General features: G+C 47.6%; 1 protein-coding gene across 1 annotated transcript in view; it reads right to left on the bottom strand.

Moving 5' to 3' along the window:
- Window positions 1–22392, bottom strand: part of LOC115203340 (guanine nucleotide-binding protein subunit beta-5b) — a 24097-nt gene extending 1705 nt beyond the window's left edge. Inside the window, exons 1-12 of the mRNA XM_029767956.1 lie at window positions 22292–22392; window positions 14579–14728; window positions 13486–13597; window positions 13016–13152; window positions 12467–12508; window positions 12272–12348; window positions 11949–12081; window positions 9485–9628; window positions 9311–9402; window positions 2565–2613; window positions 1906–2002; window positions 722–888 (exon numbers count right to left, since the gene is read on the bottom strand). Of these exons, the coding sequence (XP_029623816.1) occupies window positions 722–888; window positions 1906–2002; window positions 2565–2613; window positions 9311–9402; window positions 9485–9628; window positions 11949–12081; window positions 12272–12348; window positions 12467–12508; window positions 13016–13152; window positions 13486–13597; window positions 14579–14704 (1176 nt within the window). The 5' untranslated portion in view covers window positions 14705–14728; window positions 22292–22392. The remainder of the gene's footprint in view (window positions 1–721; window positions 889–1905; window positions 2003–2564; window positions 2614–9310; window positions 9403–9484; window positions 9629–11948; window positions 12082–12271; window positions 12349–12466; window positions 12509–13015; window positions 13153–13485; window positions 13598–14578; window positions 14729–22291) is intronic.

The following is a 22392-nucleotide window of genomic DNA, read 5'->3' as shown; positions in this document are numbered from 1 at the left end:
CTCCCTTCCGCCCCCCTACCCCTGGTGTCTCACCCGTAGAGTGTTGTCCCTCCTTGTTTCATCTCCCTTCCGCCCCCCCTACCCCTGGTGTCTCACCCGTAGAGTGTTGTCCCTCCTTGTTTCATCTCCCTTCCGCCCCCCCTACCCCTGGTGTCTCACCCGTAGAGTGTTGTCCCTCCTTGTTTCATCTCCCTTCCGCCCCCCCTACCCCTCGTGTCTCACCCGTAGAGTGTTGTCCCTCCTTGTTTCATCTCCCTTCCGCCCCCCCTACCCCTGGTGTCTCACCCGTAGAGTGTTGTCCCTCCTTGTTTCATCTCCCTTCCGCCCCCCCTACCCCTCGTGTCTCACCCGTAGAGTGTTGTCCCTCCTTGTTTCATCTCCCTTCCCCCCTACCCCTGGTGTCTCACCCGTAGAGTGTTGTCCCTCCTTGTTTCATCTCCCTTCCGCCCCCCCTACCCCTGGTGTCTCACCCGTAGAGTGTTGTCCCTCCTTGTTTCATCTCCCTTCCGCCCCCCCTACCCCTCGTGTCTCACCCGTAGAGTGTTGTCCCTCCTTGTTTCATCTCCCTTCCGCCCCCCTACCCCTCGTGTCTCACCCGTAGAGTGTTGTCCCTCCTTGTTTCATCTCCCTTCCGCCCCCCCTACCCCTGGTGTCTCACCCGTAGAGTGTTGTCCCTCCTTGTTTCATCTCCCTTCCGCCCCCCCTACCCCTGGTGTCTCACCCGTAGAGTGTTGTCCCAGGACCCGGAGCAGAAAGCGGTTCCATCAGGAGAGACTCTGAGGGAGCTGACTCTGTTCTCATGACCAAACAGGATGGCTACTCTGGTCCCCTTCAGGACGTCCCACACATTGATGGTGTAGTCATTATAGCCAGCAAACAACAGACGACCTGGAGGAGGGGTGGAGAGAGAAAAAGAAAGAAATAAAGATGGATACAGAGATGGAGGGGTAGAAAGGGTCAGATTCTAGAATATTCTCCAATATGCTGGAGGATATCACAGAACAGATGCATTACAGTTTAAAGTACATTTGACAGAGGCTAATAGAGTGGATAGAAGGAATAATAAATCAGCTCTAAGTTCCATGGAATACAGTGGTGGTAAAATGTAGTAAAACTCCAGATGGCAGAGTGGTAATTCCCTCTCCCACATCACAGATTAAATCCCCCTCTTGGCCGAAGTGTGATCTCTATCACAAGTTTGATAATAAACTGTCATTTTTATACAGCCATATAAAAACTAAAATGAAAGACTTTGTACCTCTACAATAATATAACACACAGAGGAATAACATTTTGGGGAATAGAATCCAGTCTCGGCCTACACACAAAATCAGATAAGATCAAATCAAATCCCTTGACCGCTAAAAAGGCGGTCAAATCCCTTGACCGCTAAAAAACCTCACAAGAACCCAAACTAGTTTAGCAGTGAGAGAAACAAGATCATGCTTTCAGGGAGTTTGTGGCATCCTAATTATTTGTACAGGGGGGGGGGGGGGGTCTAGTAAAATACTATGCATATAGTATTTTTATGCTGTTGGACATTTACTGGTGTTGTTGTGGTGTTATTGGATGTTGTGCCAGGCAATCTTTCCCATCTTCACTTTGTCTCTTTCACTTTCTTTCTTACCGGGTGTGATGATGCAATAGATACAGTGAACGTATCTATTGCATCATCACACCCGGTAAGAAAGAAAGTGAAAGAGACAAAGTGAAGATGGGAAAGATTGCCTGGCACAACATCCAATAACACCACAACAACACCAGTAAATGTCCAACAGCATAATTGTAAATCTGTTCATGATCGGAGGACCAATGGATGTTTAGTTGACTCTAGTCTCTGTTGAGAGGAAGCTAATAAAGAGGTATTATTTGTCAAACAGTTGCTGACTATTGTCCACATCTTACCACTAAGAGAGAAGTCGACACTGGCGGCACCAAATATTATGCTGTCTTTGGAGTAGATGGACACCTCCCGATCAGCCCTGAGATCAAACAGACGGCACTGGAACACACACACAATCAATGGGACATTTTTATTTAATTTTTTATTTAACCCATCACATGCTAGTTGTTGTTTCTGTCTGTGCTGTGAACTCAAAAGCCCAGCATATTTCCTAATGAGAGACAATAAAGTTGCATTGTAATTTTCCCATAATGTACAATAAAGTTATATTGTAATGTATTGTATTTTTGCTCCTTGGCCCGAATAACACTTCTTAAAACAATACAAACCTGTGTAGTAATGTAAAACAGTGGGATGCTTTGACAGATGTACTGTATGATGTGAAAGAGTGGTCTTTGACCAGTGACATCACAGTAAGATAACAGAATCTCTGGGAGAGAATCGATTAACTCAACGGTGTTATTGAGACAGAGTGTCCGACTGCCACACACAACACACAGAATCACATCAAAGGTCCATCATCTGTCAAGTGTCACCCTGTTCCCTTTAAAGTGCACTACCTTTGATTAGAGCTTTTTGGGAGCAACTCTAGGTGGCTTTGTTGAAGAGTAATGCACTAAGTAGGGAGTATAAGTATGCTATAAGTGTGTTATAAACTCACGGTAGAGTCGTCAGAAGCAGAGGCAAAAGCATCGCCACTGGGGTAGTACCTGGAGAGAGAGAGCGAGAGACAGAGAGGGAGAGAGAGAGAGAAAGAGAGAGTGTGAGAGGAGTGAAGAGGTTGATGTATGAAGGGGAGGCAGATAGCCTAGTGGTTAGAGCGTTGGGCCAGTAACCGGCAGGTAGCCTAGTGGTTAGAGCGTTGGGCCAGTAACCGGCAGGTAGCCTAGTGGTTAGAGCGTTGGGCCAGTAACCGGCAGGTAGCCTAGTGGTTAGAGCGTTGGGCCAGTAACCGGCAGGTAGCCTAGTGGTTAGAGCGTTGGGCCAGTAACCGGCAGGTAGCCTAGTGGTTAGAGCGTTGGGCCAGTAACCGGCAGGTAGCCTAGTGGTTAGAGCGTTGGGCCAGTAACCGGCAGGTAGCCTAGTGGTTTAGAGCGTTGGGCCAGTAACCGGCAGGTAGCCTAGTGGTTAGAGCGTTGGGCCAGTAACCGGCAGGTAGCCTAGTGGTTAGAGCGTTGGGCCAGTAACCGGCAGGTAGCCTAGTGGTTAGAGCGTTGGGCCAGTACCAGGCAGGTAGCCTAGTGGTTAGAGCGTTGGGCCAGTAACCCGGCAGGTAGCCCTAGTGGTTAGAGCGTTAGGGCCAGTAACCGGCAGGTAGCATAGTGGTTAGAGCGTTAGGGCCAGTAACCCGAGCAGGTAAGCCTAAGTGGTTAGAGAGTTTGTGGGCCAGTAACCCGGGCAGGTACCTAGTGGTTAGAGCGTTGGGCCAAGTAACCCGGCAGGTAGCCTAGGTGTTAGAGCGTTGGGCCAGTAACCGGCAGGCTAGCCTAGTGGTTAGAGAGTTGGGCCATGTAACCGGCAGGTAGCCTAGTGGTTAGAGCGTTGGGTGGCCAGTAACCGTCAGGTAGCCTAGTGGTTAGAGCGTTGGGCCAGTAACGGCAGGTAGCCTAGTGGTTAGAGCGTTGGGCCAGTAACCGGCAGGTAGCCTAGTGGTTAGAGCGTGTGGGCCAGTAACCGGCAGGTAGCCTAGTGGTTAGAGCGTTGGGCCAGTAACCGGCAGTACCTAGTGGTTAGAGCGTTGGGCCAGTAACCGGCAGTAGCCTAGTGGTTAGAGCGTTGGGCCAGTAACCGGCAGGTAGCCTAGTGGTTAGAGAGTTGGGCCAGTAACCGGCAGGTAGCCTAGTGGTTAGAGCGTTGGGCCAGTAACCGGCAGGTAGCCTAGTGGTTAGAGCGTTGGGCCAGTAACCGGCAGGTAGCCTAGTGGTTAGAGCGTTGGGCCAGTAACCGGCAGGTAGCCTAGTGGTTAAGGTAGGCCCCAGTAGCTAGTGGTTAGAGCGTTGGGCCAGTAACCGGCAGGTAGCCTAGTGGGTTAGAGCGTTGGGCCAGTAACCGGAGGTAGCCTAGTGGTTAGAGCGTTGGGCCAGTAACCGGCAGGTTAGCCTAGTGGTTAGAGCGTTGGGCCAGTAACCGGCAGGTAGCCTAGTGGTTAGAGCGTTGGGCCAGTAACCGGCAGGTAGCCTAGTGGTTAGAGCGTTGGGCCAGTAACCGGCAGGTAGCCTAGTGGTTTAGAGCGTTGGGCCAGTAACCGGCAGGTAGCCTAGTGGTTAGAGCGTTGGGCCAGTAACCGGCAGGTAGCCTAGTGGTTAGAGCGTTGGGCCAGTAACCGGCAGGTAGCCTAGTGGTTAGAGCGTTGGGCCAGTAACCGGCAGGTAGCCTAGTGGTTAGAGCGTTGGGCCAGTAACCGGCAGGTAGCCTAGTGGTTAGAGCGTTGGGCCAGTAACCGGCAGGTAGCCTAGTGGTTAGAGCGTTGGGGCCAGTACCGGCAGGTAGCCTAGTGGGTTAGAGCGTTGGGCCAGTAACCGGCAGGGTAGCCTAGTAGGTTAGAGCGTTGGGCCAGTAACCGGCAGGTAGCCTAGTGGTTAGAGCGTTGGGCCAGTAACCGGCAGGTAGCCTAGTGGTTTAGAGCGTTGGGCCAGTAACCGGCAGGTAGCCTAGTGGTTAGAGCGTTGGGCCAGTAACCGGCAGGTAGCCTAGTGGTTAGAGCGTTGGGCCAGTAACGGCAGGTAGCCTAGTGTTAGAGCGTTGGGCCAGTAACCGGTAGCTAATGTTAGAGCGTTGGGCCAGTAACCGGCAGGTAGCCTAGTGGTTAGAGCGTTGGGCCAGTAACCGGCAGGTAGCCTAGTGGTTAGAGCGTTGGGCCAGTAACCGGCAGGTAGCCTAGTGGTTAGAGCGTTGGGCCAGTAACCGGCAGGTAGCCTAGTGGTTAGAGCGTTGGGCCAGTAACCGGCAGGTAGCCTAGTGGTTAGAGCGTTGGGCCAGTAACCGGCAGGTAGCCTAGTGGTTAGAGCGTTGGGCCAGTAACCGGCAGGTAGCCTAGTGGTTAGAGCGTTGGGCCAGTAACCGGCAGGTAGCCTAGTGGTTAGAGCGTTTGGGCCAGTAACCGGCAGGTAGCCTAGTGGTTAGAGCGTTGGGCCAGTAACCGGCAGGTAGCCTAGTGGTTAGAGCGTTGGGCCAGTAACCGGCAGGTAGCCTAGTGGTTAGAGCGTTGGGCCAGTAAACCGGCAGGTAGCCTAGTGGTTTAGAGCGTTGGGCCAGTAAACCGGCAGGTAGCCTAGTGGTTAGAGCGTTGGGCCAGTAACCGGCAGGTAGCCTAGTGGTTAGAGCGTTGGGCCAGTAACCGGCAGGTAGCCTAGTGGTTAGAGCGTTGGGCCAGTAACCGGCAGGTAGCCTAGTGGTTAGAGCGTTGGGCCAGATCAGTAACCGGCAGGTAGCCTAGTGGTTAGAGCGTTGGGCCAGTAACCGGCAGGTAGCCTAGTGGTTAGAGCGTTGGGCCAGTAAACCGGCAGGTAGCCTAGTGGTTAGAGCGTTGGGCCAGTAACCGGCAGGTAGCCTAGTGGTTAGAGCGTTGGGCAGTAACCGGCAGGTAGCCTAGTGGTTAGAGCGTTGGGCCAGTAACCGGCAGGTAGCCTAGTGGTTAGAGCGTTGGGCCAGTAACCGGCAGGTAGCCTAGTGGTTAGAGCGTTGGGCCAGTAACCGGCAGGTAGCCTAGTGGTTAGAGCGTTGGGCCAGTAACCGGCAGGTAGCCTAGTGGTTAGAGCGTTGGGCCAGTAACCGGCAGGTAGCCTAGTGGTTAGAGCGTTGGGCCAGTAACCGGCAGTAGCCTAGTGGTTAGAGCGTTGGGCCAGTAACCGGCAGGTAGCCTAGTGGTTAGAGCGTTGCCTAGTGGTTAGAGCGTTGGGCCAGTAACCGGCAGGTAGCCTAGTGGTTAGAGCGTTGGGCCAGTAACCGGCAGGTAGCCTAGTGGTTAGAGCGTTGGGCCAGTAACCGGCAGGTAGCCTAGTGGTTAGAGCGTTGGGCCAGTAACCGGCAGGTAGCCTAGTGGTTAGAGCGTTGGGCCAGTAACCGGCAGGTAGCCTAGTGGTTAGAGCGTTGGGCCAGTAACGGCAGGTAGCCTAGTGGTTAGAGCGTTGGGCCAGTAACCGGCAGGTAGCCTAGTGGTTAGAGCGTTGGGCCAGTAACGGCAGGTAGCCTAGTGGTTAGAGCGTTGGGCCAGTAACCGGCAGGTAGCCTAGTGGTTAGAGCGTTGGGCCAGTAACCGGCAGGTAGCCTAGTGGTTAGAGCGTTGGGCCAGTAACCGGCAGGTAGCCTAGTGGTTAGAGCGTTGGGCCAGTAACCGGCAGGTAGCCTAGTGGTTAGAGCGTTGGGCCAGTAACCGGCAGGTAGCCTAGTGGTTAGAGCGTTGGGCCAGTAACCGGCAGGTAGCCTAGTGGTTAGAGCGTTGGGCCAGTAACCGGCAGGTAGCCTAGTGGTTAGAGCGTTGGGCCAGTAACCGGCAGGTAGCCTAGTGGTTTAGAGCGTTGGGCCAGTAAACCGGCAGGTAGCCTAGTGGTTAGAGCGTTGGGCCAGTAACCGGCAGGTAGCCTAGTGGTTTAGAGCGTTGGGCCAGTAACCGGCAGGTAGCCTAGTGGTTAGAGCGTTGGGCCAGTAACCGGCAGGTAGCCTAGTGGTTAGAGCGTTGGGCCAGTAACCGGCAGGTAGCCTAGTGGTTAGAGCGTTGGGCCAGTAAACCGGCAGGTAGCCTAGTGGTTAGAGCGTTGGGCCAGTAACCGGCAGGTAGCCTAGTGGTTAGAGCGTTGGGGCCAGTAACCGGCAGGTAGCCTAGTGGTTAGAGCGTTGGGGCAGTAACCGGCAGGTAGCCTAGTGGTTAGAGCGTTGGGCCAGTAACCGGCAGGTAGCCTAGTGGTTAGAGCGTTGGGCCAGTAACCAGGCAGGTAGCCTAGTGGTTAGAGCGTTGGCCAGTAACCGGCAGGTAGCCTAGTGGTTTAGAGCGTTGGGCCAGTAACCGGCAGGTAGCCTAGTGGTTAGAGCGTTGGGCCAGTAACCGGCAGGTAGCCTAGTGGTTAGAGCGTTGGGCCAGAAACCGCAGGTAGCCTAGTGGTTAGAGCGTTGGGCCAGTAACCGGCAGGTAGCCTAGTGGTTAGAGCGTTGGGCCAGAAACCGGCAGGTAGCCTAGTGGTTAGAGCGTTGGGCCAGTAACGGCAGGTAGCCTAGTGGTTAGAGCGTTGGGCCAGAAACCGGCAGGTAGCCTAGTGGTTAGAGCGTTGGGCCCAGTTAACCGGCAGGTAGCCTAGTGGTTAGAGCGTTTGGCCAGTAACCGGCAGGTAGGCCTAGTGGTAGAGCATTGGGCCAGTAAACCGGCAGGTAGCCTAGTGGTTAGAGCGTTGGGCCAGTAACCGGCAGGTAGCCTAGTGGTTAGAGCGTTGGGCCAGTAAACCGGCAGGTAGCCTAGTGGTTAGAGCGTTGGGCCAGTAAACGGCAGGTAGCCTAGTGGTTAGAGCGTTGGGCCAGTAACCGGCAGGTAGCCTAGTGGTTAGAGCGTTGGGCCAGTAACCGGCAGGTAGCCTAGTGGTTAGAGCGTTGGGCCAGTAACCGGCAGGTAGCCTAGTGGTTAGAGCGTTGGGCCAGTAACCGGCAGGTAGCCTAGTGGTTAGAGCGTTGGGCCAGTAACCGGCAGGTAGCCTAGTGGTTAGAGCGTTGGGCCAGTAACCGGCAGGTAGCCTAGTGGTTAGAGCGTTGGGCCAGTAAACCGGCAGGTAGCCTAGTGGTTAGAGCGTTGGGCCAGTAACCGGCAGGTAGCCTAGTGGTTAGAGCGTTGGGCCAGTAACCGGCAGGTAGCCTAGTGGTTAGAGCGTTGGGCCAGTAACCGGCAGGTAGCCTAGTGGTTAGAGCGTTGGGCCAGTAACCGGCAGGTAGCCTAGTGGTTAGAGCGTTGGGCCAGTAACCGGCAGGTAGCCTAGTGGTTAGAGCGTTGGGCCAGAAACCGGCAGGTAGCCTAGTGGTTAGAGCGTTGGGCCAGTAACCGGCAGGTAGCCTAGTGGTTAGAGCGTTGGGCCAGTAACCGGCAGGTAGCCTAGTGGTTAGAGCGTTGGGCCAGTAACTGGCAGGTAGCCTAGTGGTTAGAGCGTTGGGCCAGTAACCGGCAGGTAGCCTAGTGGTTAGAGCGTTGGGCCAGAAACCGGCAGGTAGCCTAGTGGTTAGAGCGTTGGGCCAGTAACCGGCAGGTAGCCTAGTGGTTAGAGCGTTGGGCCAGTAACCGGCAGGTAGCCTAGTGGTTAGAGCGTTGGGCCAGTAACGGCAGGTAGCCTAGTGGTTAGAGCGTTGGGCCAGTAACCGGCAGGTAGCTAGTGGTTAGAGCGTTGGGCCAGTAACCGGCAGGTAGCCTAGTGGTTAGAGCGTTGGGCCAGTAACCGGCAGGTAGCCTAGTGGTTAGAGCGTTGGGCCAGTAACGGCAGGTAGCCTAGTGGTTAGAGCGTTGGGCCAGTAACCGGCAGGTAGCCTAGTGGTTAGAGCGTTGGGCCAGTAACCGGCAGGTAGCCTAGTGGTTAGAGCGTTGGGCCAGTAACCGGCAGGTAGCCTAGTGGTTAGAGCGTTGGGCCAGTAACCGGCAGGTAGCCTAGTGGTTAGAGCGTTGGGCCAGTAACCGGCAGGTAGCCTAGTGGTTAGAGCGTTGGGCCAGAAACCGGCAGGTAGCCTAGTGGTTAGAGCGTTGGGCCAGTAACCGGCAGGTAGCCTAGTGGTTAGAGCGTTGGGCCAGTAACCGGCAGGTAGCCTAGTGGTTAGAGCGTTGGGCCAGTAACCGGCAGGTAGCCTAGTGGTTAGAGCGTTGGGCCAGTAACCGGCAGGTAGCCTAGTGGTTAGAGCGTTGGGCCAGTAACCGGCAGGTAGCCTAGTGGTTAGAGCGTTGGGCCAGAAACCGGCAGGTAGCCTAGTGGTTAGAGCGTTGGGCCAGTAACCGGCAGGTAGCCTAGTGGTTAGAGCGTTGGGCCAGTAACTGGCAGGTAGCCTAGTGGTTAGAGCGTTGGGCCAGTAACCGGCAGGTAGCCTAGTGGTTAGAGCGTTGGGCCAGTAACCAGCAAGTAGCCTAGTGGTTAGAGCGTTGGGCCAGTAACCGAAAGGTTGCTTGATTGAATCCCTGAGCTGACAAGGTAAAAATCTGTCATTCTGCCCCTGAACAAGGCAGTTAACCCACTGTTCCTAGGCCGTCATTGTCAATAAGAATTTGTTCTTAACTGACTTGCCTAGTTAAATAAAGGTTAAATAAAAAACAATAATAAAAAGGGTTAGGTTTAGGGTCGATGGATGCTGTTAGCTGTACTGTAGAGATTATGTGGATACTATAAGGATAAGTGATCTGTAGACAGTGAAGCTGTATAAAGGGATAGGGTTGATGTGGATGATGCTACTTACTTGACACAGTTGATGTCAGAGTCGTGGGTATCAAACGACTGGACGTTCTGCCCTGAGCGCAAGTCCCAAACGTTAGCCTTCTTATCAGAACCCTGGAACGAACAAACAGACATGTTAGGGGAGGGAGAGAGAGATAGATAGGAGACACACACACACACACACACACACACTGACCCCGGAGACAAAGGTGTTTCCAGTCTCAGAGGGGGCGAGGTCCAGAGTGAGGACATCAGCAGAGTGACCGTGGAAGCTCTGCAGCAGCTGACCACTCTCCACGTCCCACAGCGCACTGGTACCATCACCACTGGACGTTAAGATCTACACACACACAGAAACGCCAACACAGTTTATCAGAATACTGAAACACACACAGAAACGCCAACACAGTTTATCAGAATACTGAAACACACACAGAAACGCCAACACAGTTTATCAGAATACTGAAACACACACAGAAACGCCAACACAGTTTATCAGAATACTGAAACACACACAGAAACGCCAACACAGTTTATCAGAATACTGAAACACACACAGAAACGCCAACACAGTTTATCAGAATACTGAAACACACACAGAAACGCCAACACAGTTTATCAGAATACTGAAACACACACAGAAACGCCAACACAGTTTATCAGAATACTGAAACACACACATTGATGTATTCTTAAACATGGGGCAATGTGTGATCCTACTACCCTTTTGTGGTAGTTTGGGGTAATATAACTAATCTACGACCATTACACAGAGCTGGTTAACTGCTGGGGTGTACCCAGCTAGCGCACAACGTTCTGAGAACCATATGTTTCTTAGAACTTGGTGAGTGAGTGGTTGTGCCATGGTTATTTTCCATACAACCTTCCCACAACTTTCTGGGAAAGGTGCAGAATAGTTGCTTGGCTTTGAACATTCTCAACACATTTAAGGAACTTGACAAAAAAACATAATTGTATTGGAATTTCATTACTTTAACAGAACGTTTCCTAAAAGTTCAAACATGGTTACATTGCATTTCAATTTTGGTAATGTTCTTGACATTGGGAATGTTCTCAAATATTTAAGAGAACGTTAAGAAACAACGTTCTTCTGCGTGAATGTCAGTACTTCAGCATAACGTTTCCTACAGGTTTCCTCATGGTTCTATTTAAAGTAAAGTTCTCAAATTGAGCCGAGAACATTAAGAAAAATTACCATAAAAACTACAAGAAAACTTTAGTAACGTTCAGAGAACATTCTAAGAAAGTTATTTAAAAACATATACATTCTGCTCTTAGCATCAACGAAACTCTATCCTCTCTTGTTAAGTGTGTTCAGGTGTGTTGACCGCGCCAATTCATTGGCCACACCTTATCTTAATGTGTGCTTATTTCCTTTGAAATGGTGTCTGTTTGAATAGACAAAATGAACAGCTTTGTATGTGTAAAAAAACATGGCATGCTAGCTGCATCCTGGTGGGGCAGTGGACTAATTCCATGGATAGAGAACATTAGATTATAGGTTCAAATCTCATTGATGCAGTGTCACAAAAAATACATGCGTTTGCATGATTAATGACTAAGTAAATACATTTCTGTGTCCAATCATGCTTGGACTTCAAAAAAGTTAACCCAAAATAAGCTAGCAGTGTTATTAAATGTCTTATTGAAACATTCAGTGAACGTTTTAAGGAAGTTATTCTAAAACCTCCAAATAACCTATAATGTCTATTCTCACTGTGTTAAGAAAACGTTCATGGAATCAGAATAAAACGTTCTCACAACCTCCATACAACCTAAAAATAAACATTCCCAGAACAGGCAAAATGTTATTTTCTGTTCTCAGAACATCTGTTTTACCGGCTTCGTTCTCGCAACCAACGTGAAACCAAAAACATACATTCCTACAACTTTCAAGGAACCAAATGTGCTAACTGTGTATTCACTAGGAACCAAATGGTTGATATGAAACATCCCCGTCAGACAATAAAGATATGAAAGTGAGACTGAACTGAGATTGACTGGGACAATGTAGTCTCGACTCGCCAAAGCCCTGTGCTTTATTCCACACACACACACACACACACACACACACACACACACACACACACACACACACACACACACACACACACACACACACACACACACACACACACACACACACACACACACACCTCAACACCCACCAACAGACCCCAGTGCATTAGGGAGACATAGGTTGTGTGTGTGTGCTCCTAGGTATGAGTTTTCAGCTCTGACAGATAAAGCCCTCTTAATGTCTATTAATACACTCACAATGGAGGGCCATCTCTCTCTATGGGCCACTTCTCTGTTTCCTCTCCTCTTCTGTCTCTCCTCTCTCACGCTTCCGCTCATCACCCTCTCCTCATCCCGCTAGAATTCTCAACAGTTCCTCTCCTGTCTAGCAGAGATGAATTATTAACAGCCTTACGCATCTAATATTCCTCCCTCCCTCTATCCATTCTCTCCTCCTTGTTCTGAAAATCTCAAATCAATTTCCTTCCCTCTCCTCGTTGTGTTGTGTGTGTGTGTGTCTGAGTGTGTCTATGCCTGTGTGTGTCTATGCCTGTGTGTGTGTGTGTGTGTGTGTGTGTGTGTGTGTGTGTGTGTGTGTGTGTGTGTGTCTAGTCCCTAACTTGCATGTCAGAGTTGGTGAAGGTGCAGCCGGACAGGTAGTTGGTGTGCATGGCAACCGACTTCTTCTTGGCCGCCAAGTTCTCGTCCTTGTCCAATGAGAGAGGGTACACCGAGCACTTATTATCCAATCCCCTGTCAGACAGACAGACAGACAGACAGACAGACAGACAGACAGACAGACAGACAGACAGACAGACAGAGAGAGAGAGAGATTTGTAGGGTGTTACTTTAACATCAAGCCCTCAAGCCAGTACTTTAGCATCAAGCCAATACCTTTCTTGGGGCTAAGGGGTTAAAGGTCAGAGGTTAGGGTCAGACTCACCCACAGGCGATGGCACAGCCAGAGGGGGCGTAGGCACACGCCATCACCCACGTAGTCGGCATGGTCACTGCATGTTCCTAGAACACAGTGTGCATATACATTAACGTAAATAAGCCCAGTTAAGACCGCTCCACCATGGGACTGGATTAGGCTGCCATTAGTGCACTCACACACACTCAGGCTGCTTTTACCAACCTTATTGGTGGTGAAAGCATCCCATACGATGACCTTCCCATCCTGGTAGACAGAAGACAAGGAAAATAAGCATACAGTTCACATGGACATACAGGGAGAGATGACCATTAAATGGCTGGTGAGACAAACATGTTCAGTGTGTCTGAGAATGGAGGAGGCAAGGAGGGAGGAATGAAGATGGGAGGTGGGAGGGAGGAATGAAGATGGGAGGAGAGAGGGGAGAGAAGGGAAGAAGGGAGGAATGAAGAGGAGGAGTAATTGATGAACGTGGAGTCAGGGAGTTCAGCACCATGGACAGGGTTGTGACCAATACACTAATTCCAGTAGAATAGAAGGAGGATAGGGGGATAGTGGAGAGGGAGGAGAGACAGGGGAGGGAGAATAGAGGGAGAGGGAGGAGAGACAGGGGAGGGAGAATAGAGGGAGGAGAGACAGGGGAGGGAGAATAGAGGGAGAGGGAGGAGAGACAGGGGAGGGAGAATAGAGGGAGGAAAGCGGAGCAGTTCATGGCTAAAATGTGGGATGGTGTGTGTATGTGTGTGTGCATACCTGTGAGGAGCTGACAATGCGTCGTTTGTCTTTGCACCAGTCCATACAGAGCACCTTGTTGCCATGGCCCTTCAGTGTCCTCCGAGTCTTCATGTTTAACTCACCAAGAGCTTCCGCCTTCTCAGCTACCTTCTCCACTACACACACACACAGACACACACACTGTTAAACACTCTTGTAATCACAATGAATTGTCGTGTACATTAATAGATAGGATCTTTATTTGATCACCCTGTTGCACTGAATTAACTATATTCTGGTAGCATATCTAATGCGGTTTCATGGCCACGGGCAAATCTCTGCACGCCTGGAAATTACATATCAGATGATTTTTGGCATGAATATCAAATTCCATTCGTATATAATAACGGATATAATACCAGTTTCTGCATAACTTTCATGTTTGGGGTACAGACAGTAAACATTTTGTGCATCACGAGGCCCCTCTCCCTCCCTCCCATTAAACTCACACTCCACATCGTGCAGCTTCTTCCGCTCCTCCTCGAGCTTCTTCCTCAGCGTCTCGCTCTCCGCCTTCAGCGACTTCAGAGTCTCGCCGCTCGCAAGGCCCTGGCACGCCATCTTTAGAGGAGAGGAGGAACGAAAGAAGGGAACGGCAAGAGCAGATGTTTTTAGTCGCGCGCTGGCCGCGCCAGTCAAGGCGGCTCTGCCTTCCTACAGCTGGTGTGTATTCATTACGCCGATTCTGTTGCAAACCGTTTCTTAAACGGAAGCAAACGGAACGAAACGGGGAGAGACCTTTCTGAATTTGTCCAATATCAACTCTCGTTTTTGTTTGGACTAATGAATATGCCCCTGATGCTGCTGCCGCGCTGATGTGCTCTTTCTCCCCTCTCTCTCCCTGTCTCTTGTCTCACTCGCTCTCTGGCAAGTCTCTACCTCTTTCTCCCCTCTCTCTCCCTGTCTCTTGTCTCACTCGCTCTCTGTCAAGCCTCTACCTCTTTCTCCCCTCTCTCTCCCTGTCTCTTGTCTCACTCGCTCTCTGGCAAGTCTCTACCTCTTTCCCTCTCTCCCTCTTTCTATATGTCTGTTTTTCTCACCCCAGAGAAGCCACTATGACTGTGTTTGGTAGAAATTGCACTAAATATAGCCCAACTTTCCTCTAATAATATTACTTAGAATACTTGACAGAAAAAAATCACATTTTCCTTATTTTATTTTACCACATTGCAGTTTCCTTGTTTAAATGTATGTTCTTTTTTGAAAGGTGTATTTGCACCTATTGTTGTTTAGAGAAGTGAAAGACAATGTTGCTATAAGTGTGGATGAGCTGCCAGAGAGAACGGAGTACAGATCAGATGAGGTGGTGAATTCATCCAGGAATGGTGTGTGTGTGTGTGCTGAAAGAGGCTCTCTGCTACTGTATATGAGACAGATAGGGAGGCTGCATTCTCAGATGGGGTCCTCTCCAACCCCCTAAAAATACATCAAGAATCTCAAATCTACCCCTAACCCCTGGGAATTTGTGAAGATCTTAAAAGATTGTATTGGTCCAGGATGGAGCAGTTAGATTGGTTAGAGGTCAGGGGTTAAGGGACGTACAATCTCCATGCATAGTGAGCAGTAGTTGATGGGTTCAGTCTTGATGTATAGATTCATCAAGGGGCGGTTCTCCGAGCAGCTGTCACACGGCCCGAAGGTGATGGCCAAAAACGTCTGGTCACACATGGCTGCAGCTGGTTAACCACAGACCTGTATAGAGGAGAAAAGAAACACAGTGTTAACATTCAGGTATGAGAAATAACACACATACACACTGTTATCGATTCAACTGAAGGGAGCATTGCTATTTTGTGTGTGTGTGTTAGAGAGAGTGAGAGAGAGAGATGGAGAGAGCGAGCTAGAGAGATAGGGAGAGAATGTGTGTGTGTGTGTGTGTGTGTTAGTGAGAGTTGCAGAGAGTGAGCTAGAGAGATAGGGAGAGAGTGTGTGTGTGTGTTAGTGAGAGTGAGAGAATGTGTGTGTGTGTGTGTGTGTTAGTGAGAGATGCAGAGAGCGAGCTAGAGAGATAGGGAGAGAATGTGTGTGTGTGTTAGTGAGAGTGAGAGATGCAGAGAGCGAGCTAGAGAGATAGGGAGAGAATGTGTGTGTGTGTGTGTGTTAGTGAGAGTGAGAGATGCAGAGAGTGAGCTAGAGAGATAGGGAGAGAATGTGTGTGTGTGTGTGTGTGTGTGTTAGTGAGAGTTGCAGAGAGTGAGCTAGAGAGATAGGGAGAGAGTGTGTGTGTGTGTTAGTGAGAGTGAGAGAATGTGTGTGTGTGTGTGTGTGTGTTAGTGAGAGTGAGAGATGCAGAGAGTGAGCTAGAGAGATAGGGAGAGAATGTGTGTGTGTGTGTGTTAGTGAGAGTGAGAGATGCAGAGAGCGAGCTAGAGAGATAGGGAGAGAATGTGTGTGTGTGTGTGTTAGTGAGAGTGAGAGATGCAGAGAGCGAGCTAGAGAGATAGGGAGAGAATGTGTGTGTGTGTGTGTTAGTGAGAGTGAGAGTTGCAGAGAGTGAGCTAGAGAGATAGGGAGAGAATGTGTGTGTGTGTGTGTTAGTGAGAGTGAGAGTTGCAGAGAGTGAGCTAGAGAGATAGGGAGAGAATGTGTGTGTGTGTGTTAGTGAGAGTGAGAGTTGCAGAGAGCGAGCTAGAGAGATAGGGAGAGAATGTGTGTGTGTGTGTGTTAGTGAGAGTGAGAGTTGCAGAGAGCGAGCTAGAGAGATAGGGAGAGAATGTGTGTGTGTGTGTTAGTGAGAGTGAGAGTTGCAGAGAGCGAGCTAGAGAGATAGGGAGAGAATGTGTGTGAGTCAGAGAGAGATAGTGAGTAAGAGGACAGAGGGAATGAGAGAGAGAGGGAATGAGAGAGGGAGGGAGTGAGTGTGTGTGTGTAGGTGTGTGCTGACAGCTGTATTGACGATAAGCAGTGGGGAATCTCCCTGCTGCCTGATCCTGCTCAGAGAAGGGGAGAGCAGTAGGCCTATTTTGGGAGATGCATGCACACACACTTGGATACACATTATTACACCGTGGGTATAATGGTGGGGATCGGTAACTGCCACTGATAGTGATAGTCTGGGGAATGAATCATAGATATGCAGAGCTGGATATGGACCTGCAATATACACAGTGTAGAAATAGAACAGATATATAATGACCTGCAATATCTATCTGTTCTATTTCTGCAGTGTCTATATTGCATGTCGTTATCTATCTGTTCTATTTCTATAGTGTCTAATGAACTGCATCATAGACACTGCAGAAATAGAACAGATAAATAATGACCTGCAATATACACAGTGTAGAAATAGAACAGATACAGTTGAAGTCGGAATTTTACATACACTTAGGTTGGAGTCATTAAAATTTGTTTTTCAACCACTCCACAAATTTCTTGTTAACAAACTATAGCTTTGGCAAGTCGGTTAGGACATCTACTTTGTGCATAACACAAGTCATTTTTCCAACAATTGTTTACAGACAGATTATTTCACTTATAATTCACTGTATCACAATTCCAGTGGGTCAGAAGTTAACATACACTAAGTTGACTGCACCTTTAAACAGTTTGGAAAATTCCAGAAAATTATGTCATGGCGTTAGAAGCTTCTGATAGGCTAATTGATATCATTTGAGTCAATTGGAGGTGTACCTGTGGATGTATTTCAAGGCCTGCCTTCAAACTCAGTGCCTCTTTGCTTGACATCATGGGAAAATCAAAAATAATCAGCCAAGACCTCAAAAAGAAATTGTAGACCTCCACAAGTCTGGTTCATTCTTGGGAGCAATTTCCAAATGCCAGAAGGTACCACGTTCATCTGTATAAACAATAGTACGCAAGTGTAAACACCATGGGACCATGCAGCTGTCATACCGCTCAGGAAGGAGACACGTTCTGTCTCTTAGAGAAGAGCGTACTTTGGTGTGAAAAGTGCAAATCAATCCCAGAACAACAGCAAAGGACCTTGTGAAGATCCTGGAAGAAACAGGTACAAACTTATCTACAGTGGGGGAAAAAACTATTTGATTGATTTTGTAAGTTTGCCCACTTACAAAGAAATGATCAGTCTATAATTTTAATGGTAGGTTTATTTGAACAGTGAGAGACAGAATAACAAAAAAATCCAGAAAAACGCATGTCAAAAATGCTATAAAATGATTTGCATTTTAATGAGGGAAATAAGTGGGCAAACATACAAAATCAGCAGGGGATCAAATACTTTTTCCCCCACTGTATATCCACAGTAAAACGAGTCCTATATCGACATAACCTGAAAAGCCGCTCAGCAAGGAAGAAGCCACTGCTCCAAAACCGCCATAAAAAAGCCAGACTACGGTTTGCAACTGCACATGGGGACAAAGATCATGCTTTTAGGAGAAATGTCCTCTGGTCTGATGAAACAAAAATAGAACTGTTTGGTCATAATGACCATCGTTATGTTTGGAGGAAAAAGGGGGATGCTTGCAAGCCGAAGAACACCATCCCAACCGTGAAGCACGGGGGTGGCAGCATCATGTTGTGGGGGTGCTTTGCTGCAGGAGGGACTGGTGCACTTCACAAAATAGATGGCATCATGAGGAAGGAATATTATGTGGATATATTGAAGCAACATCTCAAGACATCAGTCAGGAAGTCAAAGCTTGGTTGCAAATGGGTTTTCCAAATGGACAATGACCCCAAGCATACTTCCAAAGTTGTGGCAAAATGGCTTAAGTACAACAAAGTCAAGGTATTGGAGTGGCCATCACAAAGCCCTGACCTCGATCCTATAGAACATTTGTGGGCAGAACTGAAAAAGCATGTGCGAGCAAGGAGGCCTACAAACCTGACTAAGTTACACCAGCTCTGTCAGGAGGAATGGGCCAAAATTCACCCAACTTATTGTGGGAAGCTTCTGGAAGGCTACCCAAAACGTTTGACCCAAGTGAAACAATTTAAAGGCAATGCTACCAAATACTAATTGACTGTATGTAAACTTCTGACCCACTGGGAATGTGATGAAAGAAATAAAAGCTGAAATAAATAATTCTCTCTACTATTATTCTGACATTTCACATTCTTAAAATAAATTGGTGATCCTAACTGACTTAAGACAGGGAATTTTTACTAGGATTAAATGTCAGGAATTGCGAAAAACTGAGTTTAAATGTATTTGGCTAAGGTGTATGTGAACTTCCGACTTCAACTGTATATAATGACTTGCAATATCTATCTGTTCTATTTCTGCAGTGTCTATATTTCAGGTCATTATTTATCTGTTCTATTTCTACATATATTGCAGTTCATTAGACACTATAGAAATAGAACAGATAAATAATGACCTGCAATATAGACACTGCAGAAATAGAACAGATAGATAATGACCTGCAACATAGACACTGCAGAAATTGAACAGATACATAACCACAATCTGATACAGACAAATACTGTATAAATACATAGTTGGCTGTAACATATACATAAGGGTGGAGAACACTGCATTACACACAGTAGAAATAGAACACTGCATTACACACAGTAGAAATAGAACACTGCATTACACACAGTAGAAATAGAACACTGCATTACACACACTAGAAATAGAACACTGCATTACACACAGTAGAAATAGAACACTGCATTACACACAGTAGAAATAGAACACTGCATTACACACAGTAGAAATAGAACACTGCATTACACACAGTAGAAATAGAACACTGCATTACACACAGTAGAAATTGAACACTGCATTACACACAGTAGAAATTGAACACTGCATTACACACTAGAAATAGAACACTGCATTACACACACTAGAAATAGAACACTGCATTACACACACTAGAAATAGAACACTGCATTACACACACTAGAAATAGAACACTGCATTACACACACTAGAAATAGAACACTGCATTACACACAGTAGAAATAGAACACTGCATTACACACAGTAGAAATAGAACACTGCATTACACACAGTAGAAATAGAACACTGCATTACACACAGTAGAAATAGAACACTGCATTACACACAGTAGAAATTGAACACTGCATTACACACAGTAGAAATTGAACACTGCATTACACACAGTAGAAATTGAACACTGCATTACACACAGTAGAAATTGAACACTGCATTACACACTAGAAATAGAACACATACAATACCCCATAATGACAACGTGAAAACTGTTTTTTAGAAATTGTTGCAAATAAAAAAAATACAAAAAAACAGAAATACGTTATTTATTCAGACCCTATGCTACGAGACTCAAAATTGAGCTCAGGTGCATTCTGTTTCCATTGATCATCCTTGAGATGTGTCTACAACTTGATTGGAGTCCACCTGTGGTAAATTCAATTGATTGATTGGACATGACTTCGAAAGGCACACACCTGTCTTTATAAGGTCCCACAGTTGACAGTGTATGTCAGAGCAAAAATCATGCCATGAGGTTGAAAGAATTGTCCGTAGAGCTCCGAGAAAGTATTATGTTGAGGCACAGATCTGGGGAAGGGTACCAAAACATTTCTGCAGCATTGAAGGTCCCCAAGAACACAGTGACCTCCATCATTCTTAAATGAAAACAGTTTGGAACCACCAAGAATCTTCCTACAGCTGGACGCCCAGCCAAACTGAGTAATCGGGGGAGAAAGGCCTTGGTCAGTCAGGTGACCAAGAACCCAATGGTCACACAGACTGAACTCCAGAGTTCCTCTGTGGAGATGGGAGAACCTTCCAGAAGGACAACCAGCTCTGTAGCACTCCACCAATCAGGCCTTTATGGTAGAGTGGCCAGACGGAAGCCACTCCTCAGTAGAGGCACATGACAGCCCACTTGGAGTTTGCCAAAAGCCACCTAAAGGACAAGATTCTCTGGTCTGATGAAACCAAGATTGAACTCTTTGGCCTGAATGCCAATGTCACGTCTGGAGAAACCTGGACCATCCCTACGGTGAAGCATGGTGGTGGAAGAATCATGCTGTGGGGATGTTTTTCAGTGAGGTCAGAGACCTGGTCGTGTGGTGCAAAGACAACAACCTCTCCCTCAACGTGATCAACACAAAGGAAATGATTGTGGACTACAGAAAAAGGAGGACCCGAGCACGCCCCCATTCTCATCGACGGGGCTGTAGTGGAACAGGTTGAGCTTCAAGTTCCTTGGTGTCCACATCACCAACAAACTATCATGGACCAAACACACTAAGACAGTCATGAAGAGGGCACGACAAAGCCTATTCCCCCTCAGGAGACTGAAAAGATTTGGCATGGGTCCACAGATCCTCAAAATGTTCTACAGCTGCACCATCGAGAGCATCCTGACTGGTTGCATCACTGCCTGGTATGGCAACTGCTCGGCCTCCAAACGCAAGGCACTACAGAGGGTAGTGCGGAAGGCCCAGTACATTACTGGGGCCAAGCTTCCTGCCATCCAGGACCTCTATACAGGGGGTTTCAGAGGAAGGCCCTAAAAATTGTCAAAGACTCCAGCCAGCCTAGTCATAGACTGTTCTTTCTGCTTCTGCATGGCAAGAGGTACCGGAGAGCCAGGTCGAGGTCCAAAAGGCTTCTTAACAGCTTCTACTCCCAAGCCGTAAGACTCCTGAACCCACACCCCTCTTTACGCTGCTGCTACTCTCAGTTTATTATCTATGCATAGTCACTTTAACTCTACCTACATGTACATATTACCTCAATTACCTCGACTAACCGGTGCCCCCGCACATTTACTTATTTTACTGCTGCTGTTTAATTATTTGTTACTTTTATTTTCTATTTTTTTCCTTAACACTTCCCCCCCCCCCCCTTAACTTCTTAAAGCATTGTTGGTTAAGGGCTTGTAAGTAAGCATTTCACTGTAAGGTCTACACGTGTTGTATTCAGCGCATGCAACAAATTCAATTGGATTTGAGTAGTAAAAATAAAGAAAAACACTGGAATGAGTAGGTGTGTCCAAACTTTTGACTGGTACTGTATGTAAATTTAATATTTCATTTTTTTAAATAAATGAGCAAAAATGTCTAAAAACCTGTTTTTGCTACGTCATTATGGAGCATTGTGTGTAGATTGATGAGGGAAAAAAACAATTTCATACATTTTAAAATCAGGCTGTAACCTAACAAAATGTGGAAACCGTCAAGGGGTCTGAATACTTTCCCAAGGCACTGTATGTAGTATATAGTATATAGTGGGCTGTAAGACATACAGTGCTAGAGATAAACACACAATTGTAGAAATATAACTATATTATTAGGAAGTTAGTAGCTGCCATTGTGCCGTTGAGCAGGGCGCTTGCTGCTATATGGGAAGGGCCCGTAAGTAAGCATTTCACTGTTAGTCTACACCTGTTGTTTACATCTGACAACAACAATTTGATTATATTAGAATATAACCCCTACATAACTCCAGGTTGACCTTGTGCTCCTCCCACAATTGCCATTTTTGTTCCTGTCTTGTCTGCCTATTGTCTGAACCATGAGTCTGAGGGGTATACTACAAAGCAGGTTCAATAAGTTAGCCAGCTAACTTTGATAAATAACTATTGGTTTTCTAGTTAATAAAACAATTAACTTATGATCGGCCTTTGTGTTTTTGGTTGTTGAGTAAATTAGAATAGTAGACCATGCCTATTTACAAAACATGAATATTTCTAAATATTTAGGTAAGTTAGCTGGCTAACTCGTTGATCCTAGGTTGATATGTAGTATATTCGTTATATGCTAGCCATGTGACTATTTTGATCAGTTGTCTTAGGAATGCAGGATGCGCTGCTCCCAACCCCCAGGACAGCACAGAAACACATAACATACAGACACTTCCGAGGAGCACAAGGTCAACCACAATGCAGCACCCCTGAAGCTATGTAGGGGTTATGCTGGAGCGAGTGCCTTGCTCGAGGACACAACGGTAGTGGATGGTACCCACAAACTTCCTATACTACTGTACACGTTCCGTACTGTACTAGCCACATGCTTAAAATAGAGACTGAGAAATAGGCTTTACTGTTACAGTGCTGATAGTGATCCACCTAACCCTAAGCCCTATCCAGTCTATGTATGGCTTTTCAGTGGTTTATCAAATTCTCAAAGTAATATCCTAAATACATTACTGAAGGCCATGTATATTGAATTATAACTAAGTCAACACCTTGTCATCATTTCAAATCAGTTCATCTCATATTGTACATGCTTACAGACCTGATATGCTTTAAATATAAAACAATTGCTGACCAACTGTTTCCAACACAACTGCATGACGTCATCATAACAAACGTATAATATAGTTCTTACCTAACGAGGGAAGTTGGTTTGTCTGTCAGACGATATGCTATCCTGAGGAGACAGTGTTTTCCAACGTTAGTTAGTTAGAGGATTGGAGGCCAGGGACAGAG

Source organism: Salmo trutta, chromosome 12, assembly GCF_901001165.1.
Source record: "Salmo trutta chromosome 12, fSalTru1.1, whole genome shotgun sequence".
Lineage (NCBI taxonomy): Eukaryota > Metazoa > Chordata > Actinopteri > Salmoniformes > Salmonidae > Salmo > Salmo trutta.
The sequence above is the reverse complement of the archived record's forward strand: the minus strand, read 5'-3'. Positions and strand labels throughout refer to the sequence as shown.